The sequence below is a fragment of the Grammomys surdaster genome, unplaced genomic scaffold, assembly GCF_004785775.1.
Source record: "Grammomys surdaster isolate TR1022 unplaced genomic scaffold, NIH_TR_1.0 229, whole genome shotgun sequence".
Taxonomy (NCBI): domain Eukaryota; kingdom Metazoa; phylum Chordata; class Mammalia; order Rodentia; family Muridae; genus Grammomys; species Grammomys surdaster.
In genome coordinates, this window is record NW_021604674.1 from 2,369,971 (window position 1) to 2,391,306 (window position 21,336).

At 41.8% G+C, this 21,336-nt stretch overlaps 1 protein-coding gene across 1 annotated transcript in view; it reads right to left on the reverse strand.

Annotated features, from left to right (window-relative positions):
- Positions 1-21,336, reverse strand: part of Cpeb3 (cytoplasmic polyadenylation element binding protein 3) — a 183,262-nt gene that overhangs the window by 35,561 nt on the left and 126,365 nt on the right. The window contains exon 7 of the mRNA XM_028773477.1: positions 9,154-9,272. Within this exon, the coding sequence (XP_028629310.1) occupies positions 9,154-9,272 (119 nt within the window). The remainder of the gene's footprint in view (positions 1-9,153; positions 9,273-21,336) is intronic.

A 21,336-nucleotide genomic window follows, 5' to 3' on the forward strand; every position in this document is an offset into this window, starting at 1 on the left:
GGGAAGGGAAGGGAAGGGAAGGGAAGGGAAGGGAAGAAAAAAACTTCAAGTCTTTTGTTTTGGGGAGTGTGTGTGTGTGTGTGAACATCATTTAGCCTTCCTACAATTCTAGAATTCTCTATTTAGACTCATTAGTGTTTTGAATCACAGATCACTAATTCTGGGCACTCATTTGGAACACCTTGCTTTATATTTCATCCTCCTGGTTCCCACTGTAGGTTACAAATGCCCACCACACAAATATCCTACTGCAAGGTATCTTGTTCCATCTGTTTTTCCTGAAGGAACTCAAAAGTTCAAAAATCAGCACTGCAGTTCCATGGTCAGCTCAGGTACCAGAGCTGATACTTCCTCTCCAGCCATCTGGCTATTAGTTCTCTCCTACAAAACTCAGAGCTGAGACGCTGTCAACTCTAACACCCTTTCTGATTTCCTGGTGTTTGTTTGTTTGTTTGTTTGTTTGTTTGTTTTTCCCCATACCCTTCAAGTTCTTACTCTTCAAGAAGAAACTATTTTTCTCCCCCTAGTCCTACAATCCTTTCATTTTACATGAAACAGAACAACAATAGTGCAGAACCCTCAGGAATGCTCTCCACAGCAAGTGGCAACATCCCAATTCATCCTCCCAGCCAGGATGAGTCAGCTAAATCAAGTCCCCTGACATATAGCTGTAATGGGTCAGTTGAAGTGATGGACTCCGACCCATGTCAGCTGTCAGCAGTTCTATTTTAAGTAAGGCAGCCCTCACTAAACCACTAAAGTGTGACAGCAGAAACAGAAAGAGCCAGCAGAAAGAGTTTACAGCTTGTAAAGTATCTTTGCCTCTTTCATGGTATAAGGACTCTTTTTATTATTAAACACAGAAACTAACAGCCATAGCAGCAGTATTTGGGGATTAAACTTTTCAAAGCACACACGTATTTGGTATTTCATTGTGAGCTAATTTTCATTTCTCATATAGTAATAAACAAATCAGCCAATTTCCAGGAGTAGATGCCATCTATCTATTATTCTCAAGTGTTCTTCTCTACCAATGGTGACAACTCTGGTCACTCTCAGGAGAAGAAGAAAGAATAGAACCTGACAGATGATCAGTCCTTGGCTTTGGTAAGAGTTCTGTATCCTACATAGCTCTGGAGCCACGGGCCCAAAGCTGTAACTTTAACCCTCTGACCCAGCTGTTCTCAACTTATGGGTTACAACCCCTTTGGGCATGGAATGAGCCTTTCACAGGGGTCAGTCACCTAAGACCATCGGAAAACACAGATATTTACATTATGATCCATAGCATTAGCAAGATCACAGTTAGGAAGTAGCAAACACGAGGACCCGTATTAAAGGGTCGCAGCATTAGGAAGGCTAGAACCATCGGTCTAACGGATCCTCAGACAACAAAAGAGCCGAAATTCTTTCTAGACAGGTAGCAAAAAACAATACTGGGAAAGTCTGTCCTGTGCTTCCTGTGTTCCAGGTCCCTCACCAAGTTTAGTCCAGGTACAGTAAGGTAAGTAAGCCCTGCAACGTGCGCTCAGCTGCAGTGCCTACTCCATGCACGGCTTCACAGCCCCTCAGGGACCGTCAGCCACTAATGAAGCATGGCACTCTGTGTCTGCTTTCATAGGGATTGCTTAGCAAAATAAATGAATAAAGAAAGAAAGAAAGAATGGACAGAAAGGTTATGTAATGTACATGCATGCACTACTCGAGTTAGTAAACCATTAATTAAATGCTGCAGTCAAAAGATGCAAGCCAATGAACACTTTCTGAGTAAAGAAAGCTGACTGAGTCATAACATCTGCACATTCTTCTTCGTCCATGACTCCCAATCTCAATTATTCCCTACAACATCTCTCTGAGAGGACCTGCAGCTCCTCAGTTTACTTTCCTGTCACACACCTATTCCCACTGTCACAGCTAAGGTCCTTTGAGGGTGAGGCTGAGCTCATACACCTGCTGTGTGGGGCCCAACTGCCCAGTAAAGTGTCCAGCCTTAATGATCTCTATGTGCAGACTGGAGGAATAATGGGTACTCTTTCCTCTGCAACTTTTTTTTTTTTTTGAGAGAGTCTCACTGTGCAGCCCACTCTGTTCTCAACCCTGAGACCTTCTTGGTCTGGCCTCCCAAGTAGTGGGATTATGGGCAGGCCCCACCACACCAGCCTGGCTACTGCACTTCCACAGCTCCTAGAACATGCTACTCATTCAACTTCCAGGGGCATGGGAATATACTGTGTTGGTTACCAGTGTGTACTCTAGGGCTTGGCCTACTCTCTGTGCCCACTTTTGATGTCACTAAGTCATAGGTTAATCATGTAATCAGAATGACTTTGGTTCATCATCACCAATGTCACTTAGAAAACATGACAGCTGATTGGGTTTTGAAACTACTAGCAATTTTCACACCCAAGTGCATGTCTAAGCTATACATTTTCTTTTCTTTTGCTCCCCAAGACGGAACAAACTTTAGTATGAATTCATTTTTTGGGGGTTAAGATGATGAAACCCTTTTAAAAATATTCACTTATTTACTTATTTACTATGTATGTTTTCTTACATGTATGTGTACCATGTGCACATAGATGGTGCAGAGGACAGAAGATGGCATTGGATGCCCTGGAACTGAAGTTACAGATGGTTGTGAGCTACCATGTTGGTGCTAGGAATTGAACCCTAGTCCTTTGCAAGAGCAGCCAGTCCTCTTAACTACTGAGCCATCTCTCCAGCCCCTAGGTGACTTTTTAAAAGCATATGAATTCTGTGTAAATTAATACTCACTAAGACAAAGTAAGAGAAAATACGCCCTATGTATTTTCTATAGTCACATTTAACCTTACTATAATTATATACAGCAAAAATTACTTCAACCTGTGGGACCAATCATCTAACAACCATGAAAATTAAGTCATTTCAAGACTGAAATCCAGGCTTATCTGACTCCACATTAACTATATTGCGAACCTGTGAGCTTTCCTGTCCTCTAGGCCATTGGCTGGAGCCACAGTTTCCTGGGGTGGGGGTGGGAGGCTGAAAAAGCATTTCTACTAGTAAGCAACCACTTCCTTCTCTGCAAACTCAATCCTCTAAAGAACAGAAATGACCAGTAGAGGCTGAAGGCTCAGTAGTAGAGGACTTGCCTAGAATGACCATGCATGGTCCTTCATGCATGTGCCAGTACCACCAGAAAGAAAAAAAAGAAATGGCTAATAGAGTATTCCTTGATCTACTGACAAAACAGGCTCTTGCTGCCCCTCCCTCCCCACTGATTTAACAATGGAACTAGCTCTGTTATTTGACTATTTTAAATTCTAGACTCATGCCTCAAACAATTTTGTACCCAAGCAAAACAATTTGGTCCAATGTCTCCACACAGGTGTATTTACAGCCCCACGGTACTAAGACGGGATGGTTGTTAATAGTTTAGAGGAATTCACACGTAAACACTTGGGTTGAGGGTCTGGAGGAACAATGGTTCAGTGGTTAAGAGCATTTGCTGTACTGGCAGAGGTTGGCTGAATTTGATTCCCAGCATCCACAGCAGCCAGCCAGCAACTGCCTACAGCACCAGGGTATATGATGCCCTCTTTGGACCTTAAAAGGCAACTACACTTATGCTACTCACAGATAGCATATATACACATAGTTAAAAATAAAAATAAAAGTAAAATAAAATAAAACAAAGCCAAATCAGGTTACTGAGTTTTTCCTGGGAGGAAACCTATTACTTGATAGGGTTTCAGATAATTAATTTCACAGGGATTTATACAAGTACTATGTTCAAAGGAGGGCTATAAAATTCAGGGTTAGAGAATATTACATAATATTACACAAATTTTTTTATATTGCAAGATGCTTTTACAGCCTGAATAAAATCAATGTTTCTTGAATATTTTAGGAATATAGAACTTTTTCTTTTGTTTTTGTTTTTTCAAGACAGAGTTTCTCTGTGTAGTCCTGGCTGTCCTGGAACTCACTCTGTAGACCAGGCTGGCCTCGAACTCAGAAATCCACCTGCCTCTGCCTCCCAAGTGCTGGGATTAAAGGCATGCACCACCTTAATTCACTTAATTAAAGGAGAAACTTAATATAAAATTCACAGTGGTGACTTTCAAGATGGTTGTCAACTGGACATGTGTTCTTTAGAATACACATAGGTAATCACTGAATGCAGTCCCTGAAGGAAAGCACTGGCCGTCTTGTTCACTGGTCTCTATATGGCACCCTGGCTACCCAGACCTGCCACTTTACCTTCATGGAACAGGGCATAGAGCATCCAAAGGCTAAAGCTCTAAGAAGCTCTGGATCCATTTGCAAGTTCATAGACTAAGAGAGCAAGACAGGAGGTACCATACTCTTATTTCAGACAAGGAATTCCTTCTTTGGAAAAACTCTTGGAAGAAGGTGTCCAAATTATGATCAAGATTTAGAATTCAAAGAACAAATAAGGAAATTGAGGTAAAAACTTTTAATAACTTCCTAGGTGGCACATGATAATATGACTTGCCCAAGGATTCTAAGATGGATTTATAAACCCAGATTTAACTGAGCTAAGCCAAAACTAAAGTTTGGACTCAGCAGGCAGCACATGGAGAATGACATGGTCTTAGTAGATACACCATGAACAGAAAGACGAGGCAGGCAGTCCACATGCCCCACAACAGCTTTTACTTATTTTTCCCAGTTTAGTCTTTTGGAAAGATTTTGCTTGTTCATGTGTTCGTTTTGATAGCTGCTAGAGTAAGTATAATTTGTTATTAGACAGTAAAATAGTCAGGGAAAAGTCCATAGCATTTGAGAAAGGTTTTTGAAGTAAGGGTAGGAATTTGACCTTGTGACAGAAACAAAAATATTTCAGTTTGATTAAAATATGAGGGTACAGGGGAGGGAGATGGCTCAGTCATTAAAGGACTTGCCGTACAGTCAGGAGGGGTGGAGTTCAGATCACTAGAATCCAGGTTGGTGTGCCAGTTTGCCTATAATCCCAGCCTTAGAAAGTGGAGACAGAGGAGCCCTGAGCAAGCTGGCTAGCAAGACTAGCCGGTGTTGTTGAACACCGGATCTGACTAAGAAACTGCTTCAAAGATTAAGTAGGAGAGTGATGAAGAAAGATTTTTAATATTTATCTTATGCCTCCTTATGTACATATTTGGAGACACACACATCAAAACATTCTATATACATGTGTGTATTCCACACATACACATGAAAGAAAAGGGAAGGTAAATAAGTAAATATGAAGGTCAGAAAAAAAGCAAAAACGGTTGGGAGAGAAATTGAAGCTAGACTAGAAAGCTCTCAACTCCTAGGCAAAAACTTCTGGTCTGTTTCTATAGCTAAGGAAGAACAACTAACAGTGCTAAAAATTCCCCTGACAGGCACATAGTAGGACAAGAGAGACCAGAATGACAGACTAGACAGAATTAGAACTGAAACACGGGGCCAGTCAGATTGCTCATCAGGTAAACACTTAACCACCAACTCTTGATTAGCTGCGTTCCACTCCCAGGACTGACACAGTGGAAGGCGAGAGCCAATGTTACAGAGCTGTCCCACATACGTACACGCATGCACACATAAATCAACTAAAATGTAATTTTAAAAAAAGAACTGAAATCATAAGTAGCATCTAATTCCAGCTTCTCTGACTCTATCATTTTTTCCACTGGATTTTGTTTTCAAATGTGTAAGTGAATGGCCATGTTACCTGAGCAATAGTCCAAAAAACTAACCTACATAAGCACATGTCAGCTTGATAATACAGTTTAAATTCCTTTCAAGGTGTTCCCTGTTGCATAACTGTGGCCAGTCTATTCTAGCAGCAAGAATCATTGTCAGGCATGGTCATGCACATCTTTAGTCCCAGTACTTGGGAGGCAGGGGCAGGCAGATCTTTGAGTTTGGTGTCAGGCTGATCTACAAATCAATTCCAGGTCAGCCATAGTTGCTGGTAAGACCCCAGTGCTCAGTCTCAAAACAAAACAGAACAAGTCTCCTTACCACCTCCTTGCCTTCCTGTCTTCTGTCTGTCTTCCGTCTATCTCTGTGGGGGCTCATTCAGGACACCCACTCTATAGTTTGTTGTTTAGAGAGAGACCACTGTTCATAGCATCCCCCTGCCTCACCGGAAGCACACAGACATTACTGTCATCTGGGGTGCCTGGGGCTGATGAACTGTGGAGCTCCTCTTTCTGTAGGACATAGTTACAGGTCTTGAACCCACAGCTGCTCCTGCCAATCTCTCCTTCCTTTGTGACTAAAGAGTCAAAATAAGCAGGCAATCAACACAGTTCTTTCTGCCACCTTTCAGGCCCAAAGCTATACACAGACAATCCACATAGAATTATTTAATGGAAGGACATCACTGAACAAAAGCACCTATCTAATATACCCTAAATAAAACCCATCAGTTTGGGATTTGATAGATTTAAAACAAGTATGATCCTAGACAAGATAATTTAGAGAAGACTTTACTGTTGGGCTCTGCACTGGGAAAACAGTCTGAATAACTTAACTCACTACACCAGAAGAGGGTTGAGAAAAAGGAGAAAGGGTAGGAAAATCTTCAAGGTAACTTTGGAACCTGATATATTTCCATCCATTCTTTATTTTGATAGGGTCAAAAAGAATTAAACATCACAGTCAGGGCATTAACACCCTAAAGGGTAGAACATGAAAGCCAGTCAGCCTAAGGCATGGAGCAACGAGGAACCATAGCTGAGAAAGCACGCTGCATGAGCAGCTGTTTGCAAGGTCCTTCACCGAGCCTGGAGGCTGATTCTAGCTGTTGCTCTCTTTGGGACATCCATCCGCATGAGTTGGGGTGTATGTGAGCCACCAGCGAGGTGTGTCTACGTGAAGCTGGGAGTCCTGGATGGAAAGCTAACGCCCAGAAAGAAGCCACAAAACTGGAGACAAGCTCTGCAATCCACCATGGAATGAATGTATTTCATTCAAAGTAAACAAACCACCAGGGAGGGTTTTCTTTCTATGTTTTATCCCACCTATTAATGCTAGAAATCCTGAGTATGTCTGGAGCAAATAAACATCTTCTTGATAGTCACCATCAGAATTCATCTGCAGTACAACCCCTCCTCTAGCTCAGATAAGGCAAACTGTGATCAGGTAGAAATGTGCAGTAACAATTGAAAGGTAGTTTCTCATAAACATTTCCAATAGAGAAGATTACACTAATCATTTTAAAAAGTCCTTAAAGTCTGGAGTATACATATTTAGAGTGCAAACACTAAAAAGCAATGGTGTTATCTCCATACACATATGTTTGCAATGATCAGTTTGTTTCTCTCTCGAAATACATCTTGTCCGGGCGCGGGCCTGCCCTTCAGGGCATCTTCTCCTCTCCTTGCCCTATGGAGCCAGTGACACAGAGCTTCTGAGCCCCGAGCTCACCTCACCTCCTCATCTCAGTTCTACAGCTTGTTCTCTAGTGTGGGCATAATTATGTCATCATGCATCTCTATCCCTGTGCCTTTTTACATATGAAATGTGCTTGCATCCTCTCTGACAGAGCATGGCCCCTTCTACCATAAACTTCCTAGTATATTCTTACTGCCTTCTCACTGAATGCCAGGGGCATCTCTGCGGATTCACTGGTAAGACAGCTCACTGCTATATTTGGTAGAAAGTTTCTAATGTCACATGACTCTAAAGGGACTTAAGTAATTTTAGGTTTAATTGTTATTCAGAGGATGTATTACACGCTCCTCCTCTCAGTAAGCCTGACCGTCTCCCACACCATGCACATGCCTTTTAAATAAAGCTCAAGGCTAACACAGGCTCTCTACTTTTTTCCCACTCCTGTCTCCCCACCTGTACAGCCACAGCATTCCACAATGTTATTACTGTTACCAAAATGTGGCGATGGACCCAGAACTTAACAATTACAATGACACTTTCATAATATCTAAAGTCCTTATTTCTTTTTCTGTATTAATCTTTCTGCCATGACTCAATAATCCCATTCTGTAGTAATTCCCTCTTCTATTTATATGTTTATTCTCCTCTTCATAGGCAGCAAAGTCCCAGTTGGAAGGCCTGTCCTTCCCAGAAGGTATGGCCGGCCACATAGCTGAGCTCTAACTGTCCTGTCCTGAAGCACAACACTAGGAGTAACTGACAGCACAGAGAGCTATGCTTGTACAAGTACTTGCTCTCTACTGAGTGCTTCTACACTCATTTTTCTCTTAAAAACCCAAAGAAAAACAAGTTGTTTTTCCTACTTTTTAGTTGAGAAAACCATAATTCATCAACGACAGAATGGTCAGAACCTACCATATATTTAAATACTAAATAATGAAGTCAAGACTCAAGCTCAGATATCTAACCTAAGTCTTCACAGACACATTTCTGAGAATATACTTAGCCAAACAAGTGAGCCCCAACATCTCGGATGAACGTGTGCAGTGGCTGCTCTAAGCCCTAGATAGAGCATTAGCCCCTTGCCCATTCATTCCACATCACTAATTTTACTGTTTCCCACCCTAAGGACCGAGCCTCACCCCACCCTGCCCCTGCCAACTTCCCATGGATCCCTAACATTGCCAAGTTAACTACATTCTTTCTTCTGCTTTGAACATGGTCTTGACCCTTCTCCACTCACTACAATAGCTCAGAAGTCACAGGCTCTTGGCCACAAACTCTGGATGAACATATATTTGTTTATAGTGTCAGTGCCATGCTCTCTGCCCTGCCCTTCTCCTACCCTGCTGAAACTGTCCATTTAGAGTGTGACCTCCTGGCCCACCCATCAGGTAGCTGTGGATACAACCCACCATAAAGCACTACATTCAAAGACATTAAAAAATAAATTCCTCCTGTCCTTGATCTGAAATGACAGAAAAGAGCTGCCAGAACCACTAAGAGCATTGTTCACCTCAATTCAGCATTTCTAAATAGCAGTTAGCTTACCAAGCTTTAAGTGGATGTCAAGGACCCATTTATTTACCCGTAGTCTCAAAAGTGAAACATGAAATTTGAGTACTTTTTAGCTAACTTCTCATCACCAGCAACAGTCCTAGCTCTACACAGCAAGGTCAACTCAGGTACTAGGCTTCTAATTATTGCATTTCCATGATAAGAAGAAGGAACAGCTAGTCAATTGCACTCTGGGAAAGCAGCAGCTGGCCACATATCACTTACCGGTTTATCCTTGATGGTGGGGCTGGACACACACAGGTACAGTTTCCCATCCTCTTCTAGGCAGGCATCTATCAAAGCTTGCACTGAGCTCTCCTCCTGGAACAGCAGGAAGGCATAGCCTTGGGGAGAAAGAAACAAAAGGGTGGGAGAAATCAGTACTTCACCCTCAAAGCTGTAGTGAAAATATTATTGTATCAGGTGTGGGGGGCTCACACCTATACTCTCAGTGCTCAGGAGGCTGGGGCAGGAGGGTTGCCATGTGTGTTAACCTTAGCTACATAAGGAGTTACAGACTAGTCTGGACTACAAATTAAGATGCCTATTGCTTCAATATTAGTAATATTGAAGTAATATTACTAATCCCTGGATATTCAAGTGGGGCAAAGAGACCTGAGGAGGCCCTGTTGTGCTAGGCACTGTACTTGATACATAAAGACAATTATCTTGCTTAATTAAATCACATGCTACTGTGATAGCTGGTTGCTCTCACATAACTTCGTTTAATTTTCACAACTACTCAAGGGAGCAAATTCAGACACCTTTGTGGAATTTCCACAGAATAGTTCTCATCATTAAGGTAGACTCTAAATGGTGCAAGCTGCCAGTGGTATCCAGGAAATAAGCATCATTTCCATCCAGCAAGCAACAATCTTGATTCATGCATAGCAGGTAAAATACTAAAATACTGTACTAAGCGAAAGGAGACAGATACAAAACACCATGTCCAGAAGAGGCAAATCACGACAAAACACAGATTAATGGCTACCTATAACTAGAGGGGTTGATGTGGTGGGAATTGATCCTGGTGACTGATGGTTGTACAAGCTGTGAACATATGGAAAACTAACGAATAACACATATTAACTTGATGAACTGTATACTATGTGAATTATACTTCCCCAAAGCTGCTTTTTAAACAGCCCAATAGGATGGTGTGTATTTGCACATTACTGGTGCTGCTTCCCCAAGGAATATTCTCCTGAGAGAATCCACAAGCTACAAATGTATTTTTTTCTCTTAAAGCTTTAAAAGATATATTTTATTATTATTCTCTCTTTGTAAACTCCATACTTGTATACAATATGTATTAATTGTATCCACTTCCCACTCCTCCTCCAACTCCCTCCAACACTTTAACTAAGTGGCTGGTTTGAGGTCATAGGTGGTAGAAACATGAATTCTAATAGTAAACATTTGAATCTCCTCAGGTCTTTTTTCTGTAAAATGAAGAATACAATTGACTTTTTATCTTACAGCAATATTAACCTGTTGGATAATATATGTAAAAATGCTTTGTAAATGGGACTATTGTACAAGTGTTAACTTTGTTTCATGCAATTTTATTTTTTATTATTCTTTAATCTTTTTTTACAGTCTAGTCATTATCCCCCTCCCAGTCTGCCCGCTGACTATTCCTCATGGATTGGTAGAATTAGCATAGTAAAAATGGCCATCCTACCAAAAGCAATCTACAGATTCAACTCAATCCCCATCAAAATTCTAGCACAATTCTTCAAAGACATGGAAAGAGCAATTCTCAAATTCATCTGGAGAAACAAAAAACCCACAGTAGTGAAAACAATTCCTCAACAATAAAAGAACTTCTGGGGGAATCACCATCCCTGACTTCAAGCTATACTATAGAACAATAGTGATAAAAACTGAATGGTATTTGGTACAGAGACAGACAGGTTGATCAATGGAATAGAATCAAGGACCTAGAAATAAAACCACATGCCTATGGACACTTGATCTTTGACAAAGAAGCCAAAAATATACAATGGAAAAAAGAAAGCATCGTCAATAAATGATTCTGGTCTAACTGGCAGTCAGTATGTAGAAAAATGAAAATAGATCCATATTTGTCACCTTGTACAAAGCTCAAGTCCAAGTGGATCAAAGACCTCAACATAAAACCAGATACACTGAATCTAATAGAAGAGAAAGTGGGAAGAGCCTCGAAGTCATTGGCATGGGGAGTAGGGGGGATGTCTTAAACAGAACTCCAATGGCTCAGGTTCCAAGATTAAGAATTGATAAATGGGACCTCATGAAACTGAAAAGCTTCTGTATGACAAAGAACATAGTCAACAGGACAAATCAGCAACCTACAGATTGGAAAAAAGTCTTCACCAACCCCACATCCAATAGAGGGCTAATATCTAAAATATATAAAGAACTCAAGAAGCTAACCACCAAAAAGAAAAACAACGCAATCAAAAAATGGGGTATAGTACTAAATAGAGAATTCATAAGAGGAATTCTGAATGGCTGAGAAGCACTTAAAGAAATATTCATTCATTTTTTATGATTTTGAATTACATATGGGGTATGTGTGTCTGCATGTGAGTAGTGCACATGAGTGTGGGTACCTGAGGAAGCTGGCAGTGTTGGATTCCCTGAAGTGAGTTACAGGTGGTTGTGAGTCTCCTAATGTGGGTTCTGGGGATTGAACTTGAGTTCTCTAGAAGAAAAGCAGGTATCTTTAACAATTAAGCCTCCTCTCCAGCCCCAATTTCAATTTATGATGTGTATAAAATTAAAGTTGAGTTGTTATATATGACCTCATAAAATTTGTAGCTTGTGTGAATGATGTGAATTCTATTCTACTTCACATTTACAAAATATTTGGTGAATAAATGGAAATGATCTGGATATGGAAGTAAGCCATAATTAAAATTACTCGATAGGCTGAATAGTACCAAACAATAAACTGGCTGGATATCTGCTTTCAATATCATTAGCCATTTCCACCAAGAGAGAATTGACAGTCATAGTTTTGCTAGTTTTAATACATACCCCTTAATAAAGGTGAATTATACTATATATAGTGTTCCTGTAATCGTAAGTTTGATGGCAGGTTCTATTAGCTTGAAAGGCATATAATGGAAGACATATAATGGTTTTTTGTTTTGTTTTGGCCAAAACCTCTCTCCTTTATTTCTTGTACTTGGAGTCAGTAATAGACACAAGTTCATAAAATGCCTCCAGTTTCAGAAATGACAACTGAGGTGTATGGGGGCTTCTAAGACATAGTGAACAATGCCAAGCCCTCAGCTCAGAGCCAGTCTGAAGGAAAAGAGGTGGGCTCTGGAGGAACTTGTGGCCACTGGTACTGTCATGACCCTGGGTTATATACAGAATAGTTAGAATTAAATTCCTCACTTCCCATTGGTACCAAATAGGTTAGAAGTGGAGGGCTGGAACACAGAGGGATTTTTAGATAAGCATGAATGGCAGTGTGATTTTCTTAAGGATCAGGAATAGGAAGGTATAAGGGTATATTCCATTTTATTTGACTGGGTTTTTGAAGGGTAAGTTTAATTAATAGGACTTTTTCTTGTAATGCCTGAGAACATATTAAAAATTATCTCTGAAATATTCTCAGTTGTTTTTCAAATACAAAGCTTCCTGCAGCCTTAAATACCTTTTATATTCTAATTTTAAGTATTTTATACCCGATATAAATAGTAATTACTACCAAGCTTACTACCATAAGTACCAGGCCTTGGGTGTTAGGAACATGGCTGAGAAGCATTACCCACTGACTTATCTCACCCCACAATCTCCATGGGGTAAACTAGGGCTGTCATTATCCTGTCCACAGGGATTCTCAGGTTCAAAGCTGGGGCTGAATTTGGAGTTAAAATCTAATCCAGACCTGGAGCTGTCGCTGCTACCCATTATCGACACTGTCTCATGTAGAAAGAAGCAAAAACCAATTTCAATATCACTAAGAACATGCCTCTAACTTTTTTTTTTCAAATGTGAGAATGACTTTTAGATGGCTCTCGGCACCAAATAACAACAGGCAACAAGTTCTTGAGTTCTATCACCTAAGAATTTTGATTGAGCCACATGAGACACAACCAAAGCAAGTTTCCTCGTGTTCCCTCATTGCAGTGAGAACAGGCTGCTTTAAGGCTGGCTGCTGCTACACAAGTTACAAAGAACTGCTTACTGCTTGTTCATAGATGATGCCTTCAAGGAGATGTAAGGGAAAACTATTTCATCTCTTCCTCAAAGAATTGATTTAAATGGTGCTGAAGACACAGGAAATAACATAAATTCGTTAAGTCTCCAAGAAATATGAAGTTAGAAGATGCTATCTTTGGATATGTACTGAGTCTGCACAAAAGCTAGATTTGCTGTTCTCTAATGTAATGCCTGTCACAAAGAACAGAGCTCCAGCTGTGTTGAGGCTTCTTCTCCATGAGGACACCAGTGCCACCCCTCCCACAAGGACACCAGTGCCACCCCTCACAACAGGCACTTCCTTCTACTCATTTATGTAGTTGTTTTTGTGGCTTTCTGGCCAGATGTCACATACAAAGGACATGACGACATTCAACAGCTCATTCCTTTCCTGCTATTAGTAGGTCTAGAGATGGCCATAGTCTGGGTCCCTTTCTCTAAGTCAGGACAGCAGATTCCTTAACAAGACCAAGTCTCTGTAACTTTAGTCTCTGTGGGCAGTATGCACTTTCAGCCTAGACTCTGGTTCTTTCATTGGGAACATCAGACAGCCTACGAGAGCTGGTGGATACGCTCAGCAACAAACTGGCCATGGGTGCCAGGCCTTGGAGGTCCAGGAAGACTTCCTAAATCCAAGCAATCATGTCATCTGGCCTATTGCCCTGGCCTGTACTTGCCTTTAAAATGTTATTGATGATTTACTTGTTTCAAGTAATAGCCACAAATGAGAAAAAAAAAATCCAGTGTGTGGGGCTGTGTCCTGGTTTGTATTTATAAAATGGTGACCAACATACGGACTTTTGATCAGTTCAGAGTAGCCCCAGAAAGACAGGCCCAAGCCTTGGACAGGCAGAGGACTCTCTCTCACCTCACAAAACCCAAGCTTTCAACCACCAATACCCTTCCTAGAGAGCTCTGAAGGGCACCTCCAGCCGGAGCTGCCTGGATTCAGAATTTTTTTTTTTTAAATAACACAAGCAGTCTGTTTCAAACATTCTCTCTGACCTTGAATTTCAGGTTAGAGGACTTACCTGAAGGAGGTTGCCTCAGGAGGTTTGTCTTTGGATTCATTTCAAGAGAACCAAAAATATCTAGGAGGTGCAAAGCATGATGGTAGGCATTGGCTCTACAAAGATGAAAAGCAGCAAAGAAGGACCCTGCCCTGGAAAAAGCAACATTTGTATCTTCTGTATGTAAGGATGTAACAATGACTGTTTTCATGGGCAGTGTGGTGGTATGGGTATGTCCTACGGAACGCTAGTAAGTAATACTGCAGCCGATTTGTCCAATCTAAAGAACTTACAGAGAAGACTGTACTTTCCACTGGAGAGGACTATTTTTTTCCAAGAAGCAAGGCCATTCCAAGTTCAGGAAAGAGAGCAGGCCATGGCACCGACAGGCTGAGTTCAGACTCATGTGTAAAGGAGCAAGTGAGTTCTGAGTTAGAACTCGAGGTTGGAGTGAATGAGTCACACCAGCAGTCCCCTGCCTGCTGCCTAGAGCACAGAAGACCTAGCACTCTATTTATTTTCCTGTTGGACTAGAAAACCTCAACAACTCTAAAATGGCTTGAACTCTTATGTGCCTTAGGCACAGGAACGTCTCCACTAATATACAATGAGCTCACTGGGGGCAAGTAGAGAGCTCTCACCTACAGACAATGCGTTAGGGAATGAAGAGATGGCTCAGTGGTTAAGAGCACTTGCTGCTCTTCCAGAGGGACTGGGGTTCTGTTTCCAGCATGGAGGGTGGCTCACAATCACCTGTAACTCCAGCTCCAAGGGATTCTGTGACCTCCATAGGCACACACATGTGACACACATACATACATACAAATTGAAAAAAAATTATATTAAGGCCTTAAAAAAGGAAACTGCATTAAAAATCCAAAGAATCAGTTTTTTAAACATGTTTTTAAAAATTGAACTTTACAGAGAGAAGAGAGATTATTTAGGTGAAAGCACAGAGACTCTGATGGAAGACAAAGGCCCTGCTCAAATGTAGAGATGGCCCTGCAAATGCACTTGCTCACCTTCCTGGATTCTTAAACACGCCACTTGGAGTCTATATTTACTTCCTAGAGCTAAAATACACATTGGTTTCAGCCCATTTTCTGCTTCTTACTACACCAACAACTGCTTCTTGTGGACTGGCTATGGGTGAGCAGGGGTGGGAGCAGTTGGAAATGGACAAGAAAACAAGATGACTGAGAAGAAGCACCCCCAAAATGGAAACTGGCGGAGCACTTTCTGCAGTCTGTGCAGTGACATGGAGAGTTAGTCATTAAAGCTGTTTGTGTAACTACACATTCTCTTCATAAAGAGGGCCTTGTGAAGTCTGCCGGTCTGTCCTTCAAGTCATTGTCAGTTCTAAAGTACCTGACCAGGGAAAACTGAGACCAGGCTGGGAGTTTAGAAGGAACTGACCAAACCAGTTGGGTGATTTATTACTTCGTATTACATTTTCATGGAGGGCATATTATTTAACACCTATTAATCCTAAAACTTGTGCTGAGGCTTGTGTGTACTGTCTTACCTAATCTGAAAAACACAATGAGAGGCACTACCTCAGATGAGTACACTGAGATGCAGGGATTAAATTACTCAATGATAAATGTCAAATAGTACCTGTTGGCACCTCTGTCTGGATATTTGTTGCTTTTCCTCCACCCTCAGACAACTGGTCAGCTATGTTTTCAGCAGACATGTCCCTCAGTCAGTCATGACCTCAGGCCTAAGCTCTGAAACTAAACTCTTTTCTCCTCTGACTTTAATGTCCTCAGATTAGTTCTTGACTTGGCTGACATTTTCTCTCTATAACAGTTTCCCCTCAGTACTATGGGCACCTACTCTATTTAGAAGACAACCCAGGTTCACTGTTAGCATTCAATAATTCTTACAGTTCCTCACAGCTGTTTCCCCTCCTCCAACTCTTCTCCCCACCACTGGGTGGGTATGAATGGGTGTGAGCATGCATGCCTGTGCGCACATGTGTGTGTGTGTGCGCACATGTGTGTACTTGTGCAAGCCACAGGTCAACTTTGGGTGGCCTCTTCCTGGCCTGAAGCTTGATGGCTGGGCTGCCCGACAAGCCCTAGGGACATGCTTGTCTCCCCTTCCCGTGCTGGGACAAGAGGCATCTGCCACATCTGATCTTTTATGTGGACAGATAACAGGCCCTCATGCTTACATGACAAACACTTTAGCAACTGAGTCATGCCCCTAGCCCCAGGTTCCCATTTCCAATCCTTTTACTTAATATACTCTTTCTTGGTCACACTTTCAGTCTTGGTCCCACCAAAACCCTGTAAGTCTAGATCAAGACTGGAACATCCTCTCTCCTTCACCTGCCAAATCTGCATTTCATTTCAGTTTCCGAAAGGTGCTTTCTTCCAAATAGAGTCCTCATGAGGAGCACTTACTGTTTCTCTGGATTAAGCACCTGCCCCTTCCTAGCGCCTCTGCCAGGCACAGCATGTACCACTGTGACCTCGTACACGCTGTCTCTATTTCTGTAGTTGCTCAAGCTTTGTCCTGTGGCTTACATGTCCTGAATGCTGTTCTCCTTCCTATACAGTTCCCCAAATTGTAAATGGTTCACAAAAACCAAGTTCACAGTTCGACTTTAGTACAATGCTGAGAAGACAGGTGTTTAATAAAACAGCCTAAGTGGGAATGTACTATGGTCTAAAAGTAAAAATAGAAGCAGCTCCATCTGTCTAAGCAGGACAAGACAAAAAAAATCACCTCATTACAGTATGGTGCAGTTTCAATGTTTTCACAAGAAAACTACTCCCTGGAATGAAAACTGCAAGTATATAAAATATTAAAATATATTCATAATTCACCAGAGTGTTAGTACTATCAGCCAAGACCTACATTTATGAAAGGAAAATAAAAGAATATTACTCAAAGTATTTATTATAGAGTGTGAAAGATTAAATACATGCTAAATTCACTGGGCTTCCTGACTGATCAGTTTACATAACCCAGAAGGTGGAAAAACTTGGAATCTGAGACTAGAACAACACTGACTTATTTCCATTCAAATTATCTACAAGGGGAAAAAATGACATTTGCAAACCTGTCTTTCCAAAGTCAGATTTTAGACCAACTGAAGGAAAATGAAATAGGTGCTATGCTCCAGCCCACTATAGCAACTCAATGACCTATGACTGTCCCTTTCTTGTCCCTCAAACAGTATCACCTTAGCTGGCTGGTTCAGAGTGGATCTGAATCCACGTGGCCTGCCTTATGCCAGGCTCACAAATCATGCTGCTATTACATAAACCAGCACAACTGCATGGCTTAGTCACAAGGTCAGCAGGCAAGCCAGCTTTTGTAGCATAGAAAACTCCAGGATTGCAGCTGAAATAGCCGCTCAGAAGCATAACGCTTTTGGTGCTCAAGTGATGGCTCTGTACTCAAGAGCACTGGCTGATGTTTCCTGACCTGGGTTTGATTCTAAGCAGCCACACAGCAGCTGTCAACTGTCTGGCCTCTTGGGGCACCAGGAATACATGATGCATACAGGTAAAATAACCACAGACACAATATATATGGTTGTTTTTTTTAAAGATGTACATGTTTTTTTGAAAGTAGAAGGGAGTCTTCACCTGAGTCACTCTGTATTACATGAGTGGCTGTGTCTACTTCTGTGTACCTGGACCTGTGCCCCGGACTGACAAAGCTTGCACCAGCTGCCCAAGTAAGCTGTGGATTATAGCCTCCTCCATCACTGGCATCTCAGATTCTGGGGTGGTTCAGAGGTACTCGGCCATCTCCTGCCCAATATCTGAGGCTGGCTATTTTCCTTGTGTTTGCCCAGAAGCCTCTGCCAACAACAGTGTAGAACAGTTGCTCTCTATGGCTAGATTCTCTGTGTGGTTCCACAGGTTCCATTCTTCCCAAGAGGTTAGATTATAGCAGTATCAGGAGCAGCTGCTTTGTGCAGAAAGGATAGACAGTTCAGAGTGGCTGAGCAGTGGTAGCTCACACCTTTTTTAATCTCAGCACTTGGGAGGCAGAGGCAGGCAGATTTCTGAGTTCGAGGCCAGCCTGGTTTACAGAGTGAGTTCCAGTAGAGTCAGGGATACACAGAGAAACCCTGTCTTGAAAAACCAAAAAAAAGAAAAAAGAAAAAGAAAAAAAAAAAGAAAGAAAGTCCAGGGTGAGAAGACATTTTATAGCTCCAGAGATAGCAACACTGGACAGACACATTCTCCAGGAGACACTGAGAGAGGTTACACTAAATGTCTACCACTATATTTGTTGGGCCAAGTTATCTTCCTAGATGGAACACTTCACAGCTCTGTGCTCAAGGAAGCAAGACCAAGCTTTTCCTTTATTAAGCAGTCAAGAAATCCAGGGCTCTACCTTGGGGATAACTTACATTATAGCCAAGTCTTAAAACACAAACCAGACTAATCAGATTTCTCTCTGGAACTCAAGTAGAAACATGAGAACACTTGAGCTGACTCACAGCAGCAGAAAACTGCAATAGAGAATTAGCTCCCAGGCATACACATCTGAGCTGCCTGCCGGCCTCCTCCAGCCTCCATGCCACCTGCTCATAGCAAAGCTCTTCTTGTACTCCTCTTGTCACTTAGAGCCACGCCCCTGAGCTGAGCTAGCACCTTAGTGTCTGTGATCTGTCCAGGCAAACAACTCAACCTTAGGGGATCTCATCCAGGTACATAGGTGGTGAGTTAGCACCAAGGAGGCAGAATCCTATAGTTAATCTATGGACAAAAGACAACTCAGACCTACTACAAGCTTAAGGCAGCTCTTTGGAAAGGCTCCAGCTTCTGTGAGAATAACAGACGACAAGGTTATATAGCCTAGGTATGCCTTCCCTTCTAAGCAAAAATGAATGAAAAATTCACTTCCTTTATCTACTAGGCAAAATAATACCAACTACTGATATCCCAGGTTCAAGGCCGTCTAAAAACTGCATACTAATGAAAAGACATTTCTCTTCTTTCTATTGCAGCTTTACATGAAGGTTGGGTTAGACTAAGATGGTCTTTAAGGAACTTTCCAGTTCTAGGACATGATGAACTTCTACTCTCTGAGCAAGTAATGAAACTGCTCATCACTCGCAAAGCTGTAGTTCATTCATTTAAAAAATATTCGAGGAAAATGTGCCAGGGTTAGGAGGTGCAGAGCAGTGAACGAAACAGGGCTCTTACATTCTAGTTTGGAAAGCAGAGGATAGGTACTTCAAAGAAAAATATACTGAGGTACAAAAGAACTACGAGGGGAAGTAGAGGGTAGAGGAGTGGCTACTTTAGACACAGAAGTTAGAAAGACTGTTGTCGTTAAAGTGACATCTAAGCAGAGATCTGAAGGAAGAAATCGAGCATCCTATTCAGAAACCTGGGTGAAGAGTTTCAGACAAAGAGAAGTACCACTGCTCTAAGAGGATTCTGCTGTCCTGTTCAAAGACAGTAGGGCTGGGCATAGTGGTGTATATCTGTAATATAACTCAAAGCCATCAGGACTTCAAGATCACCCTAAGCTCCCCCATGAGACTCTACTAAGATGGGCAGTGATGGCAGGAAGCAGTCAAGATTCAGACAATCAGGTTGGATCGAAAAAAGACTGAACCATTTCAGGCACATGATTCATACCAGTGTGGCCCTGGCTTCTGCAGAGGTCCATTATTTGCTGAACAAAGAAGCGAAAAGGTGAGTTCACAGCTGCAATGTGCCATTTATCTGACTTGAAACTAAAGAGAAAACTTGGTGCAGATGTCCAAATTAGCATAAACTTCACAAAGAGATTGCTTTGGGAAATCATGTGACATCAAATCCGGAGTCATTAAGATTTTCATCTCTAGCTAAGTACCTTCTAATTTAGCATAAAGGAAACAACTTGAAAGAAAAGGACACAGACAAGAATAACGTAAGTATTATTACTAATGGACTAAATTGCCAGCAAGCAAATAAATTAGGGTTCAGAATATGTGGAGCAGCCAACAAAAGTCATTAGATGCTTGTGGGGAGACGAGATTGAAATGTGAACACAGACTGATCTCAGCTGCTATGCTCACGGCCCTGTGTACAGACAGACAGGTGTACTGGACTAAAGCCTACAAGGAAACAAAGATACCGATGAGTTCTGCTGAGGAGGCCCCATCACTCTTGTTGCTCATAAAGTAATACTTGCTCAATGAAACCAGATTGTTTTGTTTGGCTCTACTACTCTGTCCACTTATTGGGTAGTCATAATACCAGGTATGACAAGAAGGCCATAGACATTTCTATTTCATGGTCTTAGTAACTGTTGCTATAAACTTTACTTATCTGTTCTTCATTTTCCTCTCCCTTCTCAAAAAAGATGACTCAAGACACATGCACTTCCAACCCCTGTCTCTGCTCCCCAAGGCCTGACTATAATAAACCAAATACCCATCAGGAATCTCTTCTCAGATCAGAGACAAGGAGAGACCAAACTCTACATCAAATCATCAACATACCAACCTGATTCTCCCTCTGATCAACAATCCAACTGGTATACCATTTAGTGGAAGGAATTTCAACACACCCTGCCACTGAACCCACTGCCACCATGACCATCACCACCAGCTCCAGCACCAGAACCAGTGATCTCTTACCCTCTATTCTTATTATATCTCACTGCTGGTATCCTAGGTCTTCATAACTTAACGAAGAAAACCACTCTGCTCAAACAAACAATCCTTCAGTGATACCTGGATACTAAGCAAAATATTCCATCTTCAATGTCTTGTTTAAGCATAAGAAACTGCAGGAAGGCATATGTGTGGTTTGAATATGCTTGGCTCATGAAAAATGGCACTATTAGGCGGTATGGCCTTGTTGGAGGAACTGTCTCTGTGTAGGTGAGGGCTCCTACTGCTCAAGCTGTGCCTACTGTGGAAAAGAGACCCTCCTCCTGTCTGTCTGTTGGAGAGAATCTCCTGTTGGAAGAAGTGTGTCACTGTGGGGGTGGGCTTTGCGGTCCTATGCTCAATCTCTGCGCAGTGTGGAGGAGAATCCCTTCATGGCTGCCTAAAGAAGACTGACCTCTCCTGGCTGCCTTCAGATCAAGATGTAGAACTCTCAGCTCCTTCTTCAGCACCATGTCTGTCCACACTGCCATGCTTCCTACCATGATAATAATGGACTGAACCTCTCTGTAACTGTAAGCCAGCCCCAATTAAATGTTGTCTTTTATAAGAGTTATC